Source organism: Neovison vison, chromosome 9 (genome assembly GCF_020171115.1).
Source record: "Neovison vison isolate M4711 chromosome 9, ASM_NN_V1, whole genome shotgun sequence".
In the NCBI taxonomy this organism is placed as follows: Eukaryota; Metazoa; Chordata; class Mammalia; order Carnivora; family Mustelidae; genus Neogale; species Neogale vison.
The window spans coordinates 94658655-94686159 of NC_058099.1; the positions used below are offsets into that span (position 1 = coordinate 94658655).

The 27505-nt window shown below is 44.4% G+C and overlaps 1 protein-coding gene across 1 annotated transcript in view; it reads right to left on the minus strand.

Moving 5' to 3' along the window:
* Window positions 1–26641, minus strand: part of LOC122916788 (histone-arginine methyltransferase CARM1-like) — a 93527-nt gene extending 66886 nt beyond the window's left edge. Inside the window, exons 1-2 of the mRNA XM_044264172.1 lie at window positions 26291–26641; window positions 18320–18430 (exon numbers count right to left, since the gene is read on the minus strand). Coding sequence (XP_044120107.1) covers window positions 18320–18430; window positions 26291–26641 — 462 coding nt within the window. The remainder of the gene's footprint in view (window positions 1–18319; window positions 18431–26290) is intronic.
* Between the last annotated feature and the right edge of the window lie 864 nt (window positions 26642–27505).

Sequence of the window (27505 nt, forward strand, 5' to 3'; positions counted from 1 at the left end):
GCGCCCGTGTACGCACCAGGAGGTGAGTACAAGAATGATGCTTGGGCAATAGCCAATCTTTAAAAAAAATTCTGCTTCGTATTGGCCTTATTTACCTTCAACAAGGTCTTTTGGAAAGTATTTCAGTTGCACTCACACATGTGCACTGCTGGGCTTCCAAGGATTTATGAAGATTTCTTTTGTGACTTCATTATAAAGGCGCTTCTTTCCCAAGGGATCGATTCGTCAAGGTGTCCCGGCAGCGAGCTTCCTGCCTTTGGCCTTGCCGAGGAAGCCCTTTCAAACGAACTGTGCACAGCTGCAACGCAGAGCGTGGCTGCCTCGAGCACAGGAATCAAATTAAACAGTAAGCACGAGAAACAGGCTGTCAAGGCATCAGGGGGAAAGTGAAAAATCCAGTCAATTTGCCCTGATCCTTCTTTGACGCCATCTGCATATTTGGAGCTATCGGGATGTGGCTGGAGTGAGGCATGAATTCAAGAGGGGGGCTGTGTCTTCTTCTTCGGGAACAGGCGCTAGCCCCACGCCAGGGAGCCGGGAGCCTGCAGAACATGCATCTCGCTCCACTCCTGATACCGTCGCCCTCTTGTTGTCTGGCAGGTGTGATCTCATTCCAAAATAACAACACCACGTCTCGGTTTAAGACAACTCCGTTTCTGTCACCGCCTTAGTCGGTCGCCTGCTAACCTCCTATTTGGCGTGACTTTACTTTCACCTAAGTGAACGTGGGGGGACAGTGCTCGCCTGCCGCCAGCATCCATTCACCCCGGTAGATAACGGGGCTTCCTACTCAACTCTAAAGGAATAAGGACAGCAGCTACATGTGGACAAAGCTTTCCAATGTACGAAAGACTTTCCCAAGCTTTTTCTTACTTAGAGGGAGTGAGGCAGGTATGCGTGCAGCCCCTGGCTTGGGTTCACCAGGGCAGGAACTCCCCGGCCCCCCATCTGGAAACTTCTGACTCCCCTCTTTCTTCCGACTGTGTGAGGCTGTAAGGCTGCCCACTGCAGCCAGCGTCCCCCGGCCCAGCCACAGAAGCCGGCGTAGGGACCCGGTCCAAGCCACCTGAGCACTCCACTCCTCTGAGCACGGTGAGCAGAAGAACAGGTAGCTGCACTCATGGAAATACTTGCCTAGGATTTCTTTTTTCGTGTAGACCTGGAGAAGATCACTTGTTTTCTGAGCTATGGGTCTGAAAGGATGTTATTCAGGGACTGCCTGTGGTCTTCCCCCCAACATGAAGGTGGACTGTCTAGAGCAGTCCCACGGAAGGAAGCAGAGCTCCAGTAGGGAAGCAGGTGGAGGAGGGAGACAGGGGGAGAGGGAGAATGAGACAGACAGAGACAGAGAGGATGATCCTTATGTGGGTCACTAGCTACTCTGGACAGTCTGATTATACAAGCCAATAAATGAATTCTCTTTTCTCTTAAGCCAATGTGACTTACCCTTTTGTGATTTCAAACAAAAAGCCTGACCAATGGATTTTACAGAATCAGACTGATTTTTGAAGATGAAGAAACCAAGCTGTTTCCACATGGTTCACAACGACTCTCTTCCCCTCTCCTTGGTAAAATCACACTTTTCTGCCCCAATCACATCAGCCTTGGTCATGTGACTTGCTTTAGTCAATAAAAACGTCATAACCATGAACATGTACGTGAGCAAAAATATAAGCCTCTTGTTATTAGCCTGAGAAGTTAGCCTTTTGTTATCTTAGCAGAACCTTGGTAAAAAATTTCACCTATCCTGAAATATATGTGTCTATTCTGATATGGGATACATAGAAGACATGGTACATATGCTATATATGTATATGATGACATGTGTATAGAGAGAGAGACAGAGAGATGAACCTGTATTAATTAAGCACTACAACAGCCCAAGTATCAAGTTTGTTGGATTCCAAATTCTGCAGTTCTCATTCGCACTATTCCAGGGTGGTTCTAAGCAAACCTAATCTCTCCAAGTTTCTCAGAGCATCTCTGGGTTGTTGTTTTGGTTTTTGTGTGTGTGTTTAATTTTTTTCCAGAGCGTCTCTCCAAAATAAAAACGGTATCATCAAAAAACAAAACAAACAAACAAAAAATGCTCTCAAAACGTAGCTAGTCCTGACCGACAAACACTGACGATGATTACTAACAAAAGCAGCTAATATTAATGCCCACGAACACACATCATACATCAGCAGGTTATGAGAGACGTGTCTTTGAAGTGATAAGTCTACATGAGGCTACGGGACTTCATCTGTGTGGATAATTTTATGTATTTGGAAGAAGGTCCTGTAAGAGAGAGCAGACGGTTTACAGTACTTTGTAAGAACATGGGGATTTCCCTGAAAATGACCACAGCGCTGAGCCTGCCCTGGTTATTCCACAGCAGAGTAGATGGAAGCATTACTCCATGTACGGACGAGTCATGGAGTTTTCCTGTTAAAGGCAAGAGTTGTCACTTGCTGAAATTTTCTGGATGACAGGTAGTTGTCAGAAAATTTTTTACAGACTTTTTAAAAAAGATTTTTCTAAAAAACTTATTTATTTGACAGAGAGATAGAGAGAGAGCACAAGCAGACCAACAGGCCGAGGGAGAGGGAGAAGCAGGCTCCCCGCTGAGCAGGGAGCCTGATGTGGGACTGGATCCCAGGACCCTGGGTTCATGACCCGAGCAGAAGGCAGATGCTTAACCAGCAGAGCCACCCAGGAACCCCTGGAAGACATTCTTGAAAACATAAACAAGTTGCTCCTAATATGAAGGAAATTTGGGGGATAGAACTGTATCACCCAAATTTTCTGATTTTGATACTGTTGTGTAGAGAAGAGAATTCCTTTGTTCTTAGAAATACACACTAAAGCGTCTGTGTGGGAGGAGAGAAAAATGTAAATAACTAGTGAATCTCCTTAAAATCATCTTTAAAGTTTTTGAGTGATTTTTTTCAGATTTTCTATAAATTTAAAATAATAAAAATAGTTCTAAAAAGATGGTTTTTCATAATGAATGAAGAAAGAGCTATTTTTGAAAAGGAACTTGTGCTATGGGAAGAACATTGTGGAAGTGGTTGTTGGGGAATAGTTCATTGTTAGCTGATTTTGCTTCAGAAAATGATAAATCTCATAGCTGCAAAATTATAAAGACCGGGGAACGTAATTTTCTCTTATGTTCAACGATCTTCCAAAAGAATTTTAGTAATTTGAAATCTGTTTCTTAAAAATGTAAAATTGTAGCACCTTCTGATTACTTTGTAAGACCTGATTGACATCAGAGAAATGTATTAACTGAATTTCAAATGTGTTGCATAATGGGCTGCAAAATGAATCTCCTGATTTATTTAGCTCCACTCATTTTACCTTTCTTCCATTTGAATTTACATATTTTTGTATGTCTTCTACCCAGTGGCAAGAGCCCCCATAAGAAAGTATCAAAATAAATTCAACATAGAACCAGGCCTTTAAATCATATTCTTACCAAATATTAAATCGATATTTTAAGGCACATTAACTTTGTAAGTTTTTATGTGTCATTAGTGAAATATACACACTTAAAAATCATGTGGATTTTCACTGCACTCTACCTCTGAAGCTAGTAATACACTATATGCTAATTAATTGAATTTAAATAAAATGAAATTTTTTAAAAAATCATGTGAATTTTCATCTTTATCTTTTCTTTCCTTTCAATCATTTTATTTCTGGTTCTTATATTATTGCAGGGACTAAGATTTCCTGACAGAAGTGAATTGAAGTCTACTTTTGCTTTTAAACAGCATGTTCAGGGGCACCTAGGCGGCTGACTCAGTTGAGCATCTGACTCTTGATTTCGGCTCAGGTCATGATCTCAGGCTCATGAGATCGAGATCTGTGTTGGGCTCCACGTCAGCAGTTGCGGGGGGCAGTCTGCTGGAGATTCTCTCTCTCCCTCTCCCTCCTTACTCAAGCTTATACTCTTTCTCTCTAAACAAAACAAAACAAAACAAAACACCCACATGTTTAGTGCATATTTGTTGAATCATTTCCATGTAGTGTAACATGAAGTGTGCACTTCGATGTGATTCAAGAAACACATAAGCTCGTGTAACTAGCACCGTGGTCAAGATGTGGGAGCTGTCTTCCACCCACTGCCTCCACACCTCTGTCCAGTCCGCGTTGACCCTGCTTCAGCCCCGCACCGCGGATGTGCCATCACTACTGATCAGTTTGGTCTATTCCAGAAATTCACATGGAGAGAGTGATGCGCTTCTCTGCATCTGGCTTCCTTTACTCAGCACGGTATTTTGAGATTCATCCATACTGTGACGTGGAGAAGCAGTGCATTCGCTTGCATCACTTACTCGTACTTCACTGTTTGGACGGACCAGTTCGTCTTTCCATCTGTTGATGGACGTTTGGGTGCCTTCCAGGTTGCTGCGGGCAAATCTCTGCGTACACACGTATTTTCATTTCTCCTAGGTAAACGCCCAGAAGTCAAACTGCCCAGTCCTGGGGCAGTACATGTGTAACTCTAAGAGAAACTGCCCGATGGCTTTGAAGGTTCTTGTGTCATTTTCCATTCCCACCCACAGTGGCTCTCAGTGGCTTTATTGTCAGCCTTTTGAATTTTAGCTATTGGTGAATGCATAATGATATCTCATCATTTTACCTTTGGAATACGTTTATAATGCACATAATATGTTAATACGCTCGTAGATACAAAGCTTTCCAAATAAATCACTCCGCATCTGTTGATAGGAGCACCGAAAATGTATGCCAGTCATGAGACCCCAAAGAACTGCGCATGTACGTTAGACACAGGAATGACGGGGTCCCTGTCTCGAGCGCTGGCTGCTCCAACACCTAAGCAGTTGCTTTCTTAAATACGACAGGAGAGAGGTGCTGAGGTTCCCAAGGTTATATTGTGAAAACGAGTTTAGGGAGGACAGAAAAGCCTTCCCTGCTTTCCGTTCTAAGTCTGGCACCTGTGAGCAGAGGCCGCTTGTCCGCTGGGGCAGAGGAGAGACTGTGTTTTTGTTCCAGTCCTGCCTCCCCTGTGGTGCAAGCTTTGGTTTCACTCCTGATTGAAGTTCATGTGCACAGAGGGTAACCCTTAAGAAAACCACGTTTCCCTTCCAGCACTGCCCCAGGGGGCGGCTGGGTCCCAGCCGTCTCTTGGCCACTTTTCTTGCCATCCACACTCAAGTTGAGGGACACTCATCTGTCATCTCACGGCTTGTTGGCAGGAAAGCGTCAACGCAAATACCAAGGAACCTCAGCGGTCAGCCCGTCTCAAGCAGGTCAGATGCCCCATCATATGCGCAGCGTGAGAGTTTAATCAGAGAATCGTGCGCTCCTACTGCTCCTGCCGGAGAGGAGCAGACTTTCTTCTTTTCGCGAAAGCTCTTTCCGGCTAGCTATTAGGTTGCTGAATGAGGGACTGCACAAAGGAAAGGCTGGCTCCTTGTGGTCTTTCAGATCATTAAAAAGTTACCCAGGTGGCCAAACCAGTATATCATCTCCTCAGCTACAGCAGATGAAAAGAGCAAGATTGGACAGCAATCGGAGGCTTCCCAACGGCCAAACCATCAGCCCAGAGCAGAGGAGGACTCATCAGGGCTGTGGAAAATAAGGAGTCACAACGATTATTTCACATTGTGGGGGGAAGCCAACCTGTTGATCTGGTTGAGTACTCTGCTCTCCAGACGCTGGCCTGGCCCCCGAGAGTACCACGCAGCCAGCATGGATCCCGGTTTGTTTCCTCTCTTGTGGCACTTCCCACAGGGTGAAACTCTCAAGCTGCCTGGAACCGACTGGAGAAAGTACATTTGGGTCTGGGGGCCAGGAGGGGAAGGGTGTGAGCGAGAAGCAAATTCGCTGCTGGGGCTGAAGGGAATTCTAAGACATGAAAACCATTTTAGCAATGATAAGTAAGCGACCATCAAAATGCTTTTTAGTTTCATTCCCCGGGAGAGCTCAAATGATACCTTTCTTATTTGGATGAATTGAAATTACAGTCTGTCCCACCTTCCTGCTTGGCTTGCCAAGAAAACGTGTGGCCTGATCACAACTCCCCGAAAACATGGAGCTGCCACGCAGAAAAATTCTTTAGGTCAGCAGGCACTTTTTTGCAAACATGCTGCCTTCTCTCCTCTAATGCCCAGAATCAAACGGAGCCTCGCACAGGGGTGGACAATAGCCGCACACAATGGGGGCTGCTCAGGGTTAGGGGAGGAGCAAGGAGGCAAGTGGCCATGAGTAAAGATTCTGGCTTAAGGAGAGTATATTTTAGATGATGCGAAGTGAACTGAGGAGTTGTCGGAATTGTAGTTTAAATATCGAGATGACCAGCGTGCCGGTGCTGGCCGTAAGCACGACCTCTCTACAGCCAAGGAAGGACAGCTGTGCATTTGGGCAAACCTCTGCTCTAGCCCCCCTCTGGAAACTGAGAAAACTGGATATCAATTTCAAAACTTCTTTTTGGCCTTCAGACTGTTACGAAATAAAAGTTGATCCAGAAGCCCAATAAATAAAACAGACGGAACTGTTGTTACTTTCCTAAGCACCACAGGCATGCAGAGCCAGACCACAACGAGAGATCACCTGACACCTGTTAGGAGGACTATTTCTAAAGAACAGCAAAAAGACAAGTGTTGGTGAGGCTGTGGAGGAACTGGAACACTCACACACTGCTGGTGGGAATGTGGAAGACGCAGCTGCTATGGACAACAGCGTGGGGTTCCCACCAAACATTAGAATAGAATTACCACACGATCTATCCATCTCACTTCTGAGTACGTATCTGAGATGTGAAATCAGCTTTTTGAAGAGATAGCTGCACCCTCACTGCAAGGTTATTCAGAAAAGCCAAGACCTGGAAATAATCCAAATGTCCATCAACAACTGAATGAAGAAAATGTGGTTTACGTACATACAACGGAATATTGTTCAGCCTTGAAAAAAGAAGGAAATCCTGCCGTTTGCAACAAGAGAGAGGAACCTTGAGGGCCTTTTGCTAAATTAATAAGCCAATCATGGAAAGACAAACAATGCGTGATGCATCTAAGTGAGATGTTTAAAATAGCTCAACTTATAGAAGCAGAGACTAGAACGGTGGTTGCCAGGGGCGAGAAAAGGGGGAAAGGAAGAACTGTCCCTAGTGGATATAAAGTATGTGCTATGCAGGGCTCCCGGCTGACTCAGCTGGAAGAACATAAGACTCTTGATCTTGGGGTTGTGGGTTCAAGCCCCACATTGGGTGGAGATTAATTAAATTGTTTAAAAATGAAGTTTTTGTTATGAAAAATGAGTATATTCTATTTTTTAAAAAAAGATTTTATTTATTTGACAGAGAGAATGAGAGACACAAGCAGGCAGAGTAATAGAGGGAGAGGGAGAAGCAGGCTCCCCACTGAGCAGGGAGCCCGATGCGGGGCTTGATCCCAGGACTCTGGGATCATGACCCAAGTCGAAGGCAGTCACTTAACCAACAGACCCACGCAGGTGCCCCAAATGAGTACATTCTAGAAATCTGTATGACATATCACCTGTAATTAACAACATGGTATTGTGTATTTTAAAATATGTTTAAGAGAGGACATCTCATGTTAAGGGTTCATATTTTTTTTAAAAAACCACATAAGCAAACATAAGCATACAAATAAAAACGAACACGGAAATTTTTGCAAGTGATGGACATGCTTAGTACCTTGACTGCAATAATGGTCATATGCATATGTCCAGACTTTTCAAGATGTATACATTAATTTTATTTCACTTTCAAAATATCAATGATACCTCAGTCAAGCAAAAAAAAAAAAAAAATGCAGGGAGGAGGTGTAAAGGAAGCTACAGTGCTAACCTGAAAGTCATCTGTACTCCCATATTCACAGCAGCAATTTTTATAATAGTCAAGATATGGAAATGATCTAAGTGTTCATCAATGGATAAGTGGATAAAAGAGTTGTGATACATACACACACACACACACACACACAATGGAATATTGCACAGCCATAAAAAAGAGGGAATCTTACCCTTTGCGACGACATGAATGGACCCTGAAGGGATTATGCTAAGTGAAATAACTCAGACAGCGAAAGCCAAGTACTTTATGATCTTACTTATGTGTGGAATCCTAAAGAAGTAAACTCAACCAAAACTAAAAATCCCACCAAAGTCTTGAGAAAAAGAGATCAGATCTGTGGTTACCAGTGGTGGCAGTGGGGAGATGGGAAAATGGAGGAAGGAGGTCAAAGGTTACAAACTTCTACTTAGAAATAAGTACTAGAATGTACTAAAGAAGGTACAGACTATGGCTAACACTGTTGTATGACAGAGAAGAGTTAAGAAACTAGATCCTAAGAATTTATATCACAAGGAAAAATTTCTTTTCTTCTTTCCTATTATTCTATCTATATATGACAGATGTTAACTAACCTACCGAGGTAATCATTTCACAAAATCTGTAAGTGAAACTCTCATGCTGCACACCTGAAACTTACAGAGTGACGGATGTTAATTATTTCTCAATACAACTGGGAAAATAAGGAAATTGAGGTTAAACATAAACGCAAACTTTTTAAAAGTGAAAAAAAAAATTGAAGTCCATTCAGCTGTTTTTGACCAAGTCTCGGTGATGTGCACAACGCATTTAGTAATAGGCTTCCAGTCTTTCTGCACTGTTTACTAAAGTGGATGTAATAAAATTCATCCGTCCTAGAAAGGGGGTGTTGCTGTCACTGGAGGGAGCTTGGGGCAGGTTACCTCCCCAACTCAGACACTGTAGGAAATCCCTTCCGGGGGCTGCTGCATCTCTGATGTTATGTAATCCCAGTAATTCTCAAAGTGTGGTTTCCTGACTAAGCAGCAACATCCACAGAACTTGAAAGAAATGCAAATTCTTGGACCACATGCCTGTAGCTACTGACTCAAAAACTCTGGGGGTGGAGACCAGCAATGCCTATTACAGAAATCCTGCAGGAGACCCTGACGCAGCCTTGTCTGGAGCCACCGTGCTATTTATTCCCTGGTACCCAAGTCGCTGTGTCCTCTCTCAACAACCACCACACCTGAGGCCTTCTGAGAATATCTGGGTCAGCAAACACAGTTTCTACTGGGGAAACCATTTAGAAACAGCTATGAATTTCTCCTGAGACCCAGATGTTACCGAGCTGCTTAATACACTGCTCCGGCAGGTGTACAAAGGCTCCGAGAAGGGCTGGGCACGATGCAGAGCCCCCGCATCTTGTAATCACCTGGGCTGTAAACAGGAGTCATAAAGGAAACTTCAACATGCAATTTAAACCTAGACTTTAAAAAAAAAAAAAAAAAAAAAAAAAAAGGTGCTCTGCCTGGCCCCACACCTCCCACTGTTGCCTGGTGATACCCCCTCCCGTGATCTCTGTTGGGTTGGTTTGTACAGAGATGTGGATGAAATGAGGCCCCATAATAGTCTTGATAATTGCCATGGCAACAATGGTAACAAAAGCTACAGAATGTCAGGCACTGTGCTAATTTCTGTATCGATTTTCTCAGGTGATCCTCATAAACACCTACACAAGGGACTAGGACTATCTACAAATTTATAGATAGAGAAAATGAGGTAACTTACTATGGTAGACAGAATGATGTGCCCATCCCCCCTCAAAGAATATACATCCTACTCCCTGGAAACTTTTGAGAATGTGACCTTACATGGCAAAGAGGCCTTGCTGATCTGATTAAATTAGGGACATTGGGATGGGTTGAGTATGCTGGATGGTCTCCATGGGCCCAATATAAACACAAGGTTCTTTCCAGGAGAGAGCTGGGAGGGAGAAAAGAAGATGATGGTGAAAACCAAAGTCACTAGGCAAGTAATGCAGGCAGCCTCTAAAGGCTGGCAAAGGCAAAGGGTAGATTCTCCCCTAGAGCCTCCAGAAAAAGACAGTCCTGTGACACCTTGATTTTAGTCCCACAAGATCTGCTTCGTATTTCTGACCTTCAGAACAGCAAGGTAGTGAATCTGTGTTGTTTTAAGCCATCAAGTTCGTGTCAATTGTTATAGCAGCAATAAGAAACTAATACTTGCCAAAGTCACATGGACACTTGTCAAGATCACATGGCCATTATGCTAGGGATCGAAGACACACCCCACACTGCCTGATTCCGGAATCATCAATTCTAATGCCAGCAGAGATGTTCAGGGCCTACCTTATGAGGAACAGGGTGCTGAGTGAGGTGAGGAGGCATAGATGTTTTGGGCCATATGCCTTCTTGCCTTGTCAATCACCAATCCAGCGGTAAGAAGTGTTCTTATTTCCTGGGTAGGGTTTTGTGGCAAATGGAGTGGCATTCTAGATGGACTTCTTTTTTTATAGGATTTATTTATTTGAGAGAGAAAGAGAGCTTCTGCATGTGTGTGCACAAGGCAGGGGAGGGGCAGAGGGAGAGGGGGAGAGAAGCAGATTCCGCTCTGAGCATAGCAGGATGATGTGATCATGACCCTGAGATCAAGACCTGAGCTAGACTCAAGAACTGGATGCTGCTATGGTGAATGCTGTGAAGTGTGTAAACCTGGCGATTCACTGGGGCTAATATATTATATATTATATGTTAATAAAAAATTTTTAAAAAGAATTGGATGCTCAACTGATTGAGCCACTGAGGTGCCCCAAACATGAACTTCTTGAAACTGCTCCTCTGCTGAGTGTGTTCCTGGGTCATTTTGCCAATGGAGGATGGTTTCCTTCTTCCATGGCAGACCTGTCTGCCCACTGAAGTTCTTCGAAATCAGTTCCTCATGAAGAAAAAGATGGTTTTTCTCCTGGCTCCTGGAAGAACTAGTTACGGGGGTAGGAGCTCCAGCTTCTAGTCAACCCATGAACCTCTTTACCTCCACGGGAACCATGAGCCCCTGCTTACCTGGATGTTGGAGAAGGAGGTGGAAGGAAGGGTTCGTGTCTCACAAGCTGTGTCCCATCTCCATGACCTATCTTCTCCAAGGTTCTTTGTTATCTGTAATATGGGGATGATATTATCTGCCCCAAGCCCCTCACAGATTAGTCCTAAAGAACTATGTGTTTATAGATGTGGAAATATATCCTAAATTCTGAATGTTCTGCTGGGCAAAATGATTATTAGTATTATTTCCTTCAGCAATTCCTTACTGCCACCTTTTAACTTTTCCTGTCAGTGCAAAAATAAAAAGTGTTGATGGGCTGGATGGAACTTCATGACTCAGGCATTTGGTATCTGGAGAACAAGAAGAAAGAAGGAAGCTGCAGGAGACACTAAAAATACTGGGGGCAAAAAGCCAGCTCAAAGAGTTGAAATCAGGATAATTTCAGAAAACCTCTACGTATATGCTCTATCCTACTGTTCAAGATTAAACATGAGAAGTACCTTTCAATAACTGGCCTTCAGAGCATTCTGTGAAGAGATCATCCACCCATTTAAGGTGACAAACCGCCCAAGAACCCAAGGGTTTCCATAAAGGTTGTTGTTGGCAGTAAGAGGTGAAGCGTGAAAGGACAGCATTTCATCTCCTTCGTCCTTTAGGATTCCATTCGAATCCCAGATCCTCTCCGAGAGCCTCCCTGACTTGCCCAGCAGACGGGAATTGTTCCTGGCACTGTCGCTTCTCATCGTTGCCACTCACACACACTCAGGTGCACTCGATGTCCTTTGTGGCGAACTTCACTTATTTGAAATCCAAATGGATTGTAAACTACTTGAGGGAAGCTATCATGTCCTACATATACTCTGTGTCTCACAGGGCTTTGGATGTGAGGACAGTTGGACAGTAGAAGGTATATTATGTCGGGTGGTGCAGTCCATTTCTAGAAGATCTTGCTCCACCTAAAGCACACGTGACCAACTGCCCTGTGGCATGGCCAAGCTTTTAGAGTCATACAACTTGATCTGTCACTTCCTGGATTTCCTATTACATCTTTAACTCCATTCTCCCCCAGCTTCCTGTCTGCAGACCCAAGTTAGGATACTGAATCTCGATCTTGTAGTACCTGCTGTGACTGATGCTTGCTTCGGGACCATGGGACGCATTCCCCCAGCTGCTGGCAAGTTGGCAATGATGGCTCCCAGCCACAGCGCTTCCTAAGGGAGTGTACATAAAAAAGAGGCCTTTGCCTTGAGGAGGTTCAAGTCTGATGGGGAGGTCACCTTGGGGACTTTGAGGTGCACCTTACTGTGACCATGTTGCAGCTTAAGGCCTCCTCTGGCCAGTGCTATCCTGCCTCCTTCGTTTCCACACACATCAGGCCCCGAGAGCCCCCGTGACAAAGTTCCAGCACACAGCTCTCTGCATCAGCATCTGTTTCCTAGGGAACCTGTTCTATGACAGATCTCACACATGAATCAGGGAATAAACAATAACCACAGCATGAGGAACTGGGGAGAGCACCTCCCCTAGCGCTGAGCTAGTCCCATCTGGCCAGGGCCCCCAATACCTGGCAGGGAACACAGCCCTCAGCCCAGCCGCCACCTGCCGACAGAGTGAGTCCGGCCCCTCGTGTCCTCTCCTCGCCAGCGGTGCTTCCCACTAAGACCTTCTGCAGTGATGGACTCCGCACTCTCTCTCTGCACTGCCCGATTCCACAGTTATTGGCCTCTGGGGCTGCCGAGCCCTTGAAATGCAGCTGGGGTGACTGAGGAATTTCATTTTTAAAAACCAACGTGCGTTGAAACAGAAACAGCCACAGGTGTGTCGTGGCTCCCGTTTCAAACAGAGCCGTCCTAGATCATGAATCCAGCAGGTCCAGAGAGGCAGAACACGGTGGCTCCAGTTTCACCTGCCTTTACTTCCCCTGCCCCATCACCTAGAAAGACCTGGTCTGACTCCTTTGAAATCATCCTAATGAGGCACACGTCAGAACGATGTACCGGGAAAGTCTATTTGTAAGTGGCCCAGTAACAGTTAAGAACATTGTTAAATCTTGGTGCCAGAGAGCTTTAAGTTTAGTTGTTTAAAACACACAAATCTATTCATGACTGCTTACCCTCATAGTCTTTTATTCTCCTGGCCCTCTGAGGAATTAGATGGAGAGACGGGACCTGTGTTTGTACACAGCTGAAAATAAGGAACACCCCGTCCTTGACCGTATTCGTGTATACATTTGATTAATGCCTTTTTCTTTTCCACCTGATCTGTATGATCCTGGAGGTTCTGCTCTAGGTTTCATACATAAGAAAGGAAAAAGAGAGCAAGAGAGAGCTACCATTTTGAGGTGGGCGGGCTGGGAAACCGATGGGAGACATTCAGTCCTGCCCTGTTCCATGGAAAAGGATGATCTCTTATTACTGACCCAGAAATGTCAGATGGGGCCCAGGGTGAGAGCACGTGGCTGTACCTGGGCAAGTTCATGACCATCCTGCAAAAAATGACTCCACGTGCGTGCCCTCCAGACAAGGAGTCGCTCACATCACCCTGCTGACTGAGGGTCAGCCCTTACAAAATCAGTTTGAGCCATTGAAAGCAACTGAAATTGAATTCACTGCAATTTTAAAATATGCTGTTTACTTAAAGCCCAGAAGCCTGGCGAGAGAAGAAGTATCCAGGCACAGGCGATGGTAGTTAAATTTGTTCATTTTTCTTTCTTGTTGCAATTTTATCTTTTCCGAGCAATTTAATGAAGACTCCAGAGGAAAGAATTAAATGTCTGCTGGTTCAATTACCAAATAATGAAAAGGTCGAAAGGAGCACCACGCACTGTGTGCCGAGCTGCTCTGAAAGCCTATTCTTAGAGGGAAAGTCTTTTGTGTGCGGTTCACACTTGCATTTTGCCACCCACAAATTGTGCAGACGAGTGTCAGTGTAAGAAGCAGAAATCAAGAGCTGGTACGGGTCGCCCTCCCCCAGGGTGAAAAGGCCTGGCCCACGGGAGCCTCTCATGATGGCCACGGTGGCAGCCGGAGGCACGGTGGAGGCCACGGTTTTCATCAGGAGGAGCCAGGCTGGCATTCAATCCATCCTCCGAGAAGGTTCTAATCATGCTTGGCCCTAAATGCATTATAACTAGCCTGTCCTTAGGGCCCCATGCAGGGACGGTCTCGGGGGCCAAAGGGACCTGCCGACAAGGATGTCAAGGGCTCTGTGCAGTCCCCAGAGCATCTGAAGAGCCACCCCTGCCTCCATCCTGCCCCAGCTAGACACAGAAAAGAAAGAGTACGGAAACACAAAAATCCTCTATAGAAGCCCAAACCAAAGAGAACATAAAACTATGGCTCTGGGGATTCATTAGAACATTGGTGTCAAAGCTTGAAAACTCAAGTGTCCCTGGAAATGAAACACACGCAGAGATGCGGTTCAGTAGAGGCTCTCGTCCCTCCACAGCCACAGTGAAGGGCTCCCCACTCGCGCCACGGCCTCCCCGAACCTGCTGAGCAGTAACATCGAAAGACTCGATGGACAAGTCATTGTACAGCGCCCTTTTCACCTTTAAATTAGGTTCTTCTTTGGTTATATAATAGCTTGTATAATGTATTACATTATATTATATTATATTATATCCTAGGAAACACACAGTGAAATGTTCGAGGATAAAAAGCCATGATGCATCTATCACTGACTCGGGAAAATGAGTGTGTGTGTGGGGAGCCTAGGGGGTCCAGTTGGTTCAGGTGAATGACTCTTGATGTCGGCTCAGGTCATGATCTCAGCGTTATGAGATCGAGGCCCGCATCGGGTTCTGTACTGGGCGTGGAACTGCTTAAGATTCTGTCTCCCTCCTCTCCCTCTTCTCCCCCTACTCCTGTGCATGCAGGCGTGCGCGCTTGCTAAAATAAACCTGTGTGTGCACGTCCATCTCTGTATCTACCCCATATGTGTAAACATTGATACACGTGGGCATACAGAGCCATGTCGGGGGAGGAGAGGAAAGCAAGAGTCAACGATAAAGCACATGGGGTAGAATGTGAAAAACTGGTGAGTCTAGGTAAAAAGAATTTGGGTAGCCTTTGAACTATTCCTATTTTTACAAGTTACCTGTAAGTTTGAAATTATTTCAAGTTTCAAATCATGTAAAAAGTTTTAAATCGTTTATAAAATGAAGGGGGGAAATTGGAGGGGGAGGTGAACCATGACAGACTGTGGACTCTGAGAAACAATCTGAGGGTTTCGGATGGGAGAAGGGGGGGGTGAGCCCAGTGACGGGTGTTAAGGAGGGCATGGGCTGCGCGAAGCACTGGGTGTTGTATACAAACACTACATCAAAAAATAATAATGTACTGTATGGTGACTAACACAACATAGTAAAAAAAATATTTTAAAAATTTTAAAGTTTTAAAATTTCGAATTCTTTCTCTTTTCTTCTCCTGTGGATTAGCTTCTTGCTAGAGACCCTTATAATTATACAGCAGCCACGCTCTGGGTACAAGTGCCCGTGAGGACAGCCCCACTCTGTAAGAAGGGCAACAATCCTACTGATATGTTTAATCAGGAAGAGGATTCTCTTGGAGAAACCAATCACACAGACAGTTCTAGAATGTCTCCTCCCGTGGTGTGCTGATGATTACTGAAAGTTTATGCTGGGGATGGAAGCAGGATTACAGCTAGGAAATGGAAGGATGTCTCTAGCTAATTTCTTCTTGTTTTTACTTAAAATACTATAACCAAGGGCATTAGGTTTTCAAGGTTTTGGAAAGAAGTAATATGTCTTGAATCACCTTAAAATATATGAGAACACAAAATGTACAAGAAAAAGAAAGTCCCTGATTTATGCCACTCTTTTTCTGGGGTCGTGTCTGATACAAGGCACCACAGGATCAATCTCTTATCAGAATAGGACCTCTCAGGTGCCTGGGTGGCTCAGTGGGTTAAAGCTTATTTCTTCGGCTCAGGTCATGATCTTAGAGTCCTGGGATCAAGCCCCACATCGGGCTCTCTGCTCAGTGGGGAGCCTGCTTCCCCCTCCCCCTCTGCCTGCCTCTCTGCCTACTTAAGATCTCCGTCTATCTGTCAAATAAATAAAACATTTAGAAAGAAAGAAAGAAACAAAGAAGCAAATAAACAAAGAATGAAACAAAGAAAGAAAGAACCTCTCTGAAGACAGGAATAGACCCTAATCAGTAGTTACTCTTATATTCCCAAAAACCAGAATTGTCAGAGCTGACTGAATGAACATATGATTGAATGGCTGAGCAACACCTGAGACAAAGTTGAACTCTCATCCCTTATCCTTAGGAATGTATTTTCAGATTTATGAAAATCTAAGTGGAGGCATTTTATAAGGTTCTCTCCTCATAAGCTTGTATTCTCTTCTTTTTTAGAATTCCATACTTCAAGACTAATAGGACCATAAAGAAAGAGAAAAGGTGAGATACCAACTGTAAAAAGCTATTTTCCACATACATAACCGGAATGATCAATATCCAGAATATAGAAATCATTCCTACAAATGAATTAGAATTTGAAAAAAAAATTCAAAATAAAAATTGTCCCCCAAAAAACAAAAAACTTGAACAGGATTCTACAGAAGAGAGTGGCCAAAACACTCGGCAAAGTTGCTCAAAGTCATTAGTAAGTGGAAAATTAATTAATTAATTTTCCTAATTAAATATAATCAATTTATTTATTAATATATTTCCTAATTAAAAATAAATTAGTAAGTTTGCAAATTAAAACTGCAAACACCATAGCATAAATACCAGATGGGCAAAAATTAGAAAGTCTGACAATATCAAGTGCTGACAGAATTGCAGAACAATGGCATTCTTGGTTACTGCTGGAGGGAGTGAAAACTGGAAGAGCCACTTTGGAAAACAAGTGAGAATTACAGAGCAGAGTTGAAGGTAGGCCTGTCCTATGACCCAGCAATTCTACTGATGCATAGATGCTGAGGAACTCTAACAGAGATATAGTGGGGAGTGCTGTACAAGAATATTCGTAACAACACTTCTATAATGGAGGCCACCGTAAGTCTGCCAACAGAACAGTGAGCAAACAACTTGAGGCATCCCAAACAAGAGCACAGTTTCCAGCACTGAAGATAAGTAAACAACAGGGTTGTATGCATCCACAAAATGATCATGCGTGCGATGAAAAAAAGCAAATTATAGAAGAATGCATCCATGATGATTCCATTTATAAACAGTTCATAAGGGATTTGTTTTTAGGGTCAGAAATACATGTGGTAAAAGTCTATAGAACAACGGAATGAAACAAAAACTCAAGACTGTGGTTACCTCTGTTTAAAGCAGAAAGGAGAAGCAATCAGAACAAGCACATAGATCTTTAATGGAAATGCTAATGGCCCATTTCTGAAAAGAGGTACAAGGCCCATGATCAATGCATCATGATCCTTTACACTTACACATTTGGCAAATATTCTTTTGCATGTATCTAATCTTCACTAAAAACTTTTAATAAAAGAAGTGGTGAAGGAGCAAATGACCAAAAATATTTTATCCAACATTTGCTGGAAGGAAAAAAAGAGTTCAACAACCTGCCGGCTATTAGGCTCTTGCATTCTTCTCTTCCAAACATGCCACACTGGTCTACCTGTCTCTGGTCCCTCTTGGCTCCCTCCATCCAAGCCAGCCGCCACCCTGAGCTACCAGTTGTCCGGGGCTGGAGAACATCATGTGATGCTCATCAGAAGGAACAGGCAAGCTTCCCTCTCTGTCATCCTGTCCCTCATTAAAACTCTGGCCTCCTTTCAGTGTGAATGACAAGCACATTACCTGTTCAGGCACGTGTGCAAATCCATCAAATCCGTGCAGCCGTGACTGGGTCATTACTATATCCAGGTATTACTGAAAGCCATTATTACTGGACTCTTGACTTTGACTTATTCTCTAATATTTGTACACATTTCATAATGGTAAAAGAGGGCTATATTAAAACAAAGCATCGCCTTATCCTCCAATCAGAGCCTGAAATCTGAAAAAACTCCCTGAAACACAGACATCTATCTGTCTTCCAAATACAACCATGGAGCAACAGCTCCTTAAGTCCAATGTAAAATTTAAAGTGAGTGGTACAGCTGTTGTCCATACAGCACTTAAGAACAAAATGACTCTAGCTCCAGAGTCTGATTCCTCACCTCAGGAGGTCATTAAAGATAAGAAAACATCCATCTCCCCCAGGCCCACCTGCCACCCAGTGGACGGGGAAGAAGAAAGTTTTGTTCTATTTCCAGGATCGTGAAACGTTTTAAAAACTTGTTTTCCTCTCAATTATGACAATGAAGACTGGCTTCTTGCAGCAGTAAAATCCCAATGGGGGAAAAAAAAAAGAAAATCAGACTAGTGAAAAAAAAAAAATTCTTCCAAATGACCCACCTGGAAGAGCCCATCACCCAGTCCCCTGAAGTTTACTGAAGACCTGGTTAGCAGCCACTGTAAAAATACAACCCCTTACCTCCGCATATTGTGCTACTGAACTGGCTTCAACAGCATACACTCTCCTAGCTCCAGCCTGAACAGCAAAAAATGACAGTATTCCAGATCCGCAACCAACGTCCAGAACCACCTGGAAGGGAAAGCGAAGACAAGAGAGGGGTGAGAACAGGAACTCCGAGCCTCGCCATCAGACCTAGTGAACATACGAGCTCAGCTACTTACAAGTGCTCTTACCTTGGCCAAGTTACGAATCTCTGTGAGCCTTTTTCTCAGAGGTTTAATGGGGTTAGTAATATCCACTTTTTAAGTTTGGCTGTAGGATTAATGAACATAAAGTGTGTACGAAGCCCTTGGCATGTAAGTGGTGTTTTTCAAACCACTGCTCCTACTTTCAAAGTTTCTTTGTAGCATGGATTGCTTTTAGGACATTTAGGGCCAAGAAAAGTAAGGGGCCCTGAGTGAGCCTGCTTACCCAATCTGTTAGCACCAACAAAATGAAAACTGTCACCAGTTCTTATGTTTTGTATATAATTTTATATACATAAATACATATATTCTTTTTATTTATTCAGAAATAATGGAAGATAAAGTCTTCAAAAATCCAAAAGTGAGGTATGTGCTTGCTTTTTATCCAGGCCCCTCCATGAAGTTGGGGAGGTTTATAAATGGAAGGTAAAAGGGTATTAAGACACTGGACACGTGGAATCTCCAGACATTTTTCTTCTCTTCTCTGTGTTCAAACCTGGGACTTAAATCAAGAAAATCACCATTCAGTTGTGCACTCACAAGCACAAGGGCCCAACATCTGGACAAACACGCTGAGAGCAAGAAGTCGATGGCGTGTACTGGGTCCCCTCCCCAAACACTGCCAAAGCCACGGCCCAAGTCTCAATCTGATGATTGGGATTTCAGGCCACAGGGCTCCTGGCGCATCGATGACTTGGACTCGTAGCATCTTTCAGCACCAGCTTTGAGCAAAACATTTGGATTGGCCCCGAATCCTCACAATAAACATTTGAGCAAATGGCATTATCATGTCTGCTTTAGAAATGACCAAGGTGAAAAAAAAAAAAAAAAGAAATGACCAAGGTGAAGTTCAGAGACACTGACCAACCAGCCCAAGTTCAACTAGCAGCAGATAGGGGAGTAAGGACTTGAATCTGGGCATTTCTGCCTTCCAAGCTCATGTTCCATAAAACCATACACTGTTTACTTAAATTCATCTTCATAAATCTGACATTTTAACGCAGAGATAGCAAAAGCAATGTTGGACAAGGAAACGAAGTATTATTTAGTATTACTTTTTGTAGGAGACTTAGAAAAAAATTTTTCTTTTAACTTGATAGAGGGTAAATTTTTCCAAAAACTAGGATCTATCAAGCCGGTGTGTGCGTGCATGTCTGTGTGTTTTAACTGCAGTGCCACACTGTGCTGACACAGATACTCTGCCATTATTCTGAGGGAGCATGCTGTTAGTGACGGGTTCACAGCGCTCACTTATATTAATTCTAGAACTGTGGCTGTATTCCATACGGTTTCCTAGGGTTTGGGTAATTAGGAGCATTACCAATTTAAAATGTCACCCAGGCTCTGGAATTTGCTGTTGGGCTGTCTATACTTTTAGAAATACCAACATTCTCTTCCCCTCATGCTCCCTTGGAAATACATCTTTACATGGGCCTGCTCCTTTCCGAGAACAGCCATGACTGCTGTTTAGGGAATGAAGGCCATTAAGGTGGACAGTATAATTGACAGCCGCCTCCCCTCCCAGCCCCAAGGACACACCAGATCCAAAAGAACCTTTTAGGAACCTTAATCAATAAAAATATAAAACTTAGGATTCTACGTTCAGTCCAAAGTATGGATGCAAAATTATACAATGGAAATTGCACCTGCTTGCTCTGGTGACAGGTACCCCAGAAATGTGTGAATGATGTCTCTTTTATTATGGTGCTATGGATCTGTGGACCTTTGGACCATCTTAGGACAGTGTTTTTAGTTCTCTCGACACTACAGATTAAAACCAAAGTAATATTTGCCACTAGGAGAGAGAGGAGAATGGTAACGAGGAGAAAGAGAAAAAGGTCAGAGATGGGAGGGAGCCTGATGTACGTGGTTCAACCTTTGTCAAATTAGTCCATTTGGTAGAAGATGCTCTAATAGACCCAGACCACATCTAGAGAAGAGGCAAAAAATTACAAACTACAGCAATTTTCCAAATACCTTATTTCAATATCTAATTTCAGGCCAAAATAACCTTATTTTATTTTATTTGGTTATTTCCAGTCAGAGCATAGGCCTTGGAAACGAGTCTGATCTTTTGCTACATTATCCAGATAATGCCATCTGCTTTCCACTTGTGTATTTAAAAAATTAATAAAGGGATTTTCAGTTTGGGGCCGATAGAAGAGGATGTGGAGTGAAAGGAACATTTTACCTTGTCTGTGTACGCTACGGAACACTGGGAAAAAAGCTTTGGAGAGCTTAGAATAAATTCTCTGGTGAAAAAAACAGAGGCTGAAGCAAATATTTAGCCGGTAATGGAAATGTATTATTCTTTCCAGCTGGGGTTTCTAAATCTGGGAGAAGAGTGGACGCTAATACAGACAGGGTTTCTAAAGGACATCCTCCTGACACTATCTATTTGCTCATCAAGCCTCCTGGGGATGGGCAGGGCAGAGCTTATCCCCATTTTCTTAATAAGGTAACTGAGGCTTGGAGACACAGCTTCCATGCTGATCAGCAGCAAAGCTGGACAGTGCTCGGCCTCCACACCATCGTGGCCTTTCCATGGAGCAAAAGAAGAGAGGAAAAGGTGCGCTGTGTAGAGATGAAAATCTGATCAAAGCATACTCTGAGTAGACATCACCAGTGGTGCCACGCAGCTAGGAGGGAGGTCTCCGTCTCCTTGGCGTGTTGTCCTTCGGTCTGAGCAATCCAGCTGACTGACCTCCCTGGCCTCTTTTTCTGTAAATGTTCTCTCAGCAATTGCCTGCCTTTCCTTGATTCTGGGCTCCCTGGTGTACCATCCCCTGCTGTGGAGGCAGCCAACAGCCCACCAGAGGTCCGTGCTCTCTTGGAGCCTGGATTCCATTTCCCACCACCTTGAATCTCCACGTGGCCATTGGACCACTTTGGCCCAGCGGAGCGTGAGGGGGAGTGACCAGTGTCCGGGGAAGGTGGCTGAGGGTGCACTGTGCCTTCCCCCCACTCTCTGCTCCTCATGCAGAGGCCCTGCAAACCACCTGCTGGAGCTCCAGAGAGCCTGAACCCTTGAGTCACCCCTTTGGGAAGAGCCACTCAGAACACAGTGGCCATGGCATGAGAAAGAAAGATCTTACAGATTTTGTTATGTTAAACCACTGAGATTGAGAGACTGTTTGCTTTGGTAGTTGGCTTACAGCTGGGTGAAAACCCTCATCTCATTTTCCTAACTGGAAAAGGGAAGACCAAGCAGAGAGATCACATCTTTGGGACACCTTCTTGGCCCTCCCTGGACAGTCGGTCCGGGCTGGGCTCTCTGCGCCCGGTCCGCAGCTCCTTAAGGGGCACTTACTGCATGTAAATAATACTGGAAGTATTTCCTTACATGCTTGCCTTCCCTGCTGAGCCTGTGAGCTCCCCAGAGACAAGAATCACATCATTTCTCTCTCGGCCCCTAGTACAACAGGAAAACAAAAACCATTCATAAATACTTGCTGACTAAATGACTGACTGCAGTGACTGAATAGGGCAGTCTCCTCATTCCAGCACTGCTTCGAACTATCTCTGGCAAAGGCTTATGACTCCTTCCAGCCATTTAACTCTGGGAGTGTTCTTGCATGCAGAACTAGCAATGGAAGAGGCTGAGCCCGGGATACCCTTGCCTTATTCAAGTCTTTTTTATCCTGAATCGTTTCACCCAAACTTACCTTCTGCTTCCTGGCTTATTTCTTATTTCTTGGCCTCCAAGCCACCTCCCAGACATGACACTTACTGTTTTTCATCATGATCCCTGTCCTTCCTCCTTGATTATGATCCCTTGGGTCACTCTTGTGACCACCAGAAGCAGGCCTCTTGGAAGGTTCCATGTTCCTTTCTGCCACAGGGCCTTAGTATATGCTGCTCCCATTGTGTGGGGTGCGCCCCACGGCACACTCTATGATACGAGCCTACAGAATATATATATATATTTTTTTTAATTTTTTTTTTTTTTACCTACTTGGTGCTCATTGTGCCGGATCTCTCCTATTTGCCCCTCCAGATCTGTGTTCCACTCTGCTCCACCTTCACTTTGTAAGGCATCTAACCTATGTAGACCACACCAACAACTTCCTTGCTATGGGACGCTAGGTGGGAGCAGCCAAGAGAAAGGACAAGATGAAGTCAAAGTGAGGAGAGGGAGGTCAGATGACTTATTCTTCTGGTTTCCTCCTTCCTGGGTCTCCATGGATTGGATGTCCCCTCTACCCAAAGCCACAGCTCCTACTGAACTTCCATCTTTACGGCTATGACCATCCTGCCCGGTCTCCACTCTCACTAGTACCAGGCAGGTCCACCGCTGCCTTGTGTTGCTTCCCTGAACTCTGTGCACAACTTGGAATACAGTCCTGCAGAGTACTTGGCTGAGCTCCAGCTCATCCTTCAGATTCCAAATGTCTCTCCATGTCTCTTTGCTCCCCTCTCATGAGAAGTAAAGTCCTCCTATTGTATGCTTTCTTATCATCACCTCCTCGTGGCCTTCCTTTATAACACTCACCACAGTTATAGTGAGTATTATTTGATTAATGTCTGCTCCCCTGGATGGTAAGGTTGATCAAGGGGCAGACTTCCATCAGCTCATCACCCACTACTGAATCCCTGATAATAGCTCAGGGTCTGGCATGTGGCAGAGACATTCACTAAATCTCTATTGACCAAACTGGACACATAAATATGGTGTCTCACTACCACAAATAGGGAACCAGCTCATGACCCAGAAAATATTACCTCCTGAGAAAATACCTTCTACCAGCATAATACATCCTCTCCAATCTAGTGATCTGAAGCATCCTTCAAAGGGTGCTTTTTTTTTTTTTTAATATTTCCATATTATCATTACACTATGATCCAGCTGGCTTTTGTGGACAACACTCCTCTGGAGAGAGAATTCATCCTCTGCTGCCCCTGGATACACAGGCAGGAACTGAAGACATGGCTAATTTGGGGCTTATATGGGGGAACATAAGAAAATGCTGTGAAATTCCCACCAGATTGAATAGGGAAAAGTCGGCAACTGGTCCATGTAATAGTGGCCAAAAATTCTGAGTATTTGTAAATAAACTTTTGAAAAATATTAAAGATAGCGTCATCCTTTTGCTTATACAGATGATTTTAATTACATGCTCTAGTGGCTTTCCTGGGCAACGAAATCCTACAAAATGTTTGGACAGGGCTAAAAAAGCTCCAAGTGGGTTCAAAGCTCTTTATTTGGATTTACTAGATTAAAACTAATGAGGAATCTCTGGGTCTTTATGGAAGTGTGAAACAAAATTACTCTTGAATAATGGAGGAAAAATAAAGTAAACATGTACCATTTGTTTTATACTCATTATGTAGCTGTGCCTGTATAGTACTTTAGTAGGCATCACCTTATTTACTTGTGATGACAAGTCTATAATCAGAGCACTGTTATTTTCTCCATGTTGTAAAGAGGCTGAGAATCCGATGAAGTTCAATTTGTGTACTTAATAAATGGCAGAAATCGAAAAAAAAAATCAACAATGTACCTAATTCAAGCCCTGGGCTCTTAATCATTGCCTTCATTTTCCAGTTATGTTATTCCTTGTACTGCTCGGGCTACAGTAATACTGGCCACATGCAGCCTTCTTGTTTGCCCCAGCATTTTTGCAATCGTCTTCCAAGAATGAGGTCCAGATCATCCCAAAATCCATTCCTTGAGTTATGCCAATTGTTATTTTTTATGTATTCTTTCTTTCTTTCTTTGCTTGAGTGTATCGATAACTGCTCTGAATTATAATCCCTTAACTGTAATTTTTCTTTGCCCAGTACACCTAAATTCTGTGCCCAGCCCACCTGTCCACTTCCATGGCTAGCGTGCTTCTTCCAGCCAGCATCTTATCACAAGGCAGACACTCCCACTAAACCGCCCACGGTGATACGAGCCCCATGTTCTTGTAGCACCGTGCACGCTACCGTCATTGCCTGCCACGGACCATCTACCCCTGTAGACTGCACCCGACCCTGCCAGTATCCCAACTCTTGACTGACAGAGGGACTAAAAAGCTTCTAGGAGGTAACAGAATAAAGGAACTGCACCATCTTTTGTGGTCAGAGAAGAAAAATTCCAAATCATCTCAAGACCTGCAGAAGATGTCCCTTAATGGCCTTTGCCGTGAAGACTTAAATCCTGTACAGATAATTAGCGCTTTCATTACGGTTTAAGAATCCTGCCGTGATAGCTCCTCGTAAGACAGGATTCTACATCTGCTGTGCATTGCAAGTTGGTTTCAACCAAAGAGTTGTCTGTATTTAAATAATGCATAATTAGTGCTTAGGAACCCTTGCTTCATCCTGCTCCGTCTCCTGGCAGGGGCTAGATAAACCCATCACCAATCTTTTAACTGCCTTTTCACCAGTTCTCCCATGATTATGGCAAACACAGTATGTTATCGCTCTTGGTTTACCGCCCAATGCTTAACCCCTTCGTACGGTGCCAGTGGTCTCGGAGGAGCACACCTAGCCCTAAAGCTTTAGACACTCACCCGACATCTACTAAATGTCTCGTGTTACCCGCCATACCAAGCACTGCGAGGTGCTGGAAATGCAGAGATGAACACAGAGAAAGGAATGTGTGAGAAAGAAGCACAACAGTGTGTTCCAGTGGCTATGATCGAATGACATAAAGGGCACACCGAGAATATGAAGGAAGAATATTCCAGCAAGGAGTCTGGAAAGACTTCGATGAGGTAAACAGAGCAGTGAAAATTGTAAGTTGAGTCAATGCTGTGCTCTTGGCGTTGAGGGAGTAAGTGGAGCACCTGTGAATGGCAGAGCCAGTCACATTTAGGAGACAGAAATTGCCTCCGGGGGAGATCTGTGTGCTAGAGGGAGAAGGAGGGGCATGGCTGAGGCTGAACATGGTGTAACCAAAAGCTGGACAAACTGGCAGATACTTGCTCGTAGACGGTCTTACGTACAAGACCAAGACCTTGATGTGGATCCCCAAGCAAAGAAGAATCTTAGAATGTTCAAACAGGAGAAATTTTTCATAGCTGCATTTTAATGGCATCACACTGGTGGCATGCATTGGAGGGCACAAGCTCAGAGGAAGCAGAGCAGATCTAGGTCGTTCCTTACCAACATCAGTCCCCTCTTCCTTCCGATCAGGACCCCAATAGTAGTATTTACCCTCCCGTGTGCAGCTCACCATCCCCAGTCTCAGGGAGGGATCCAGAACCATCTAGCACAATCCTAGCTGGTTCCTTTCGTCTTGCCAGAGATGGCTTGAGGCTTCGGTGTGTGAAATGATGTTATTGATGAGACCTGAGGGGGTATCTGCTGGTGGCCTTTGGGAAATATTTCCGCCTCCTCAACACAGACACACAGAAAAGATGCCTCTTCCTTTTTTGGATGTGGTTACACTAGGGTGTGATGTTCAGAGTAACTGAGTTATAATACCCTGGAGTCCTACCGCCTTCAACTGTTCTAGCCAGCTTGGCTGGGGAGCTTCTCCTGGGTAAAGCCAAAGATATTTTCACTCTGGTCCAAGGAGGAAAACTAACTGGAAGCCTGGCAACATTCCATGAAAGGTACGCTGAGAAGGAGAACTAAGAATGAGCTGGAGGACAGAGGGGAATGGACGAGTTGCAAAAATGCCAAGTTAACAGAAGCTAAAGGATGTGGAGACTGGAAGGGAAAAGAAAAGTTCTTGGTTGACTCCTGGGTCCCTGGCCGGGGTGGTGTTTATAACGTATTCGGGTTTTGCACCGTGCCAGAATGGAACACTCGCCTTGCCGTGTGCCTGGCGTGGCCCTGGACACTGCTTGTGCTGATCCTCGACGGCTGGGCCCATGTTGCACGGCTGCTCCTGCTGCGGCTCCAGCCACCACTGCCGAAGGGTCTCGTGGCGGCTCCGCTCCTTCCTCAGCTTGGTCATGGGTAGGACAAAACCGCTCTCCCCACTCAGGCCCCACGCATTTTGTTCCGTGCCTCCTGCCTCAGTTTCCTTGTTGCTTTTGAGGCACGAGGCAAGCACTGCAGCGCCTGCTTGGCCCTCACGCACATGCCCTCGAAGTGCAAGGGCGTGGCCACCCCCGGAGGTGAACTCTGACCAATGCAAAATGGTGGCCAAAGGACACATCATTCTCTTCTCCTCCCTGCAGATGAACTGTGTCGAGATAAACTGGCTTCATGCGGCCTCCCTGAAGACACCAAGCAACCAGTTTTTCATAGCGCTGTGGCGAGCTCAGTAATATGCTCTCTTATGCCCCCTCCCCTTCCTTCCCAGCCTCGCTCCCCCTTACTCGTGCTTTCCTGAGGTTGCCCACCCTGATAAAGTATGAGCACCGAAGCCTCTAATCTATGATTTAGGGAACTGAGGCTAAGAAAATTATGGAAGTTATATGAAATCCAATATGTTTATTGGCTTTTTTTTTTTTTTTTTCTGTTGTCCTGTCTTTTCTGGGCATCTGACACTTCTGAAGTTTAAACGCAAACCAGCACTGAACCTGAGTGTCGGTCCACAGCTCAGACTTAGGAAAGTGAAAGGTGGAGCCCGAGCTCAAAGCCCAATTCCTGGTCCAGTGCAAGGGAAGATCAGGTTCTAGTCAGTACTCATAACTGCTTGTGAACTGATTGTTGGGCCCTATGAAGCTGCTTCTTACAGATTTTGTGTTGTTTGTCTACTTACATTCTTATCCTGGAAAGCAGATATTAAAAGAAAGTCACCTACTTTAGAAATTATTGTTGTTGCATAAAGCGTTCTCATTCTTTAGCAAAGTCAGTAGCTGCTCCAGATTGGTCCTTTATGTGTGGCACTGCCCTAGAAGGAACAAGAAGTCTTAAAATTTCAACCCCAGAAACTCTCTAACATGGCCTGCATCCGGTGGGCGGGCAGTCCATCAGGCAGAAATTAATAGTAAGATAACCGATAAAACCACAGCAGTGAAATATTAATCCTTCAAACCCCTCTCCTTCTTCTCTAGTTCCTTCACATGCACAGCTG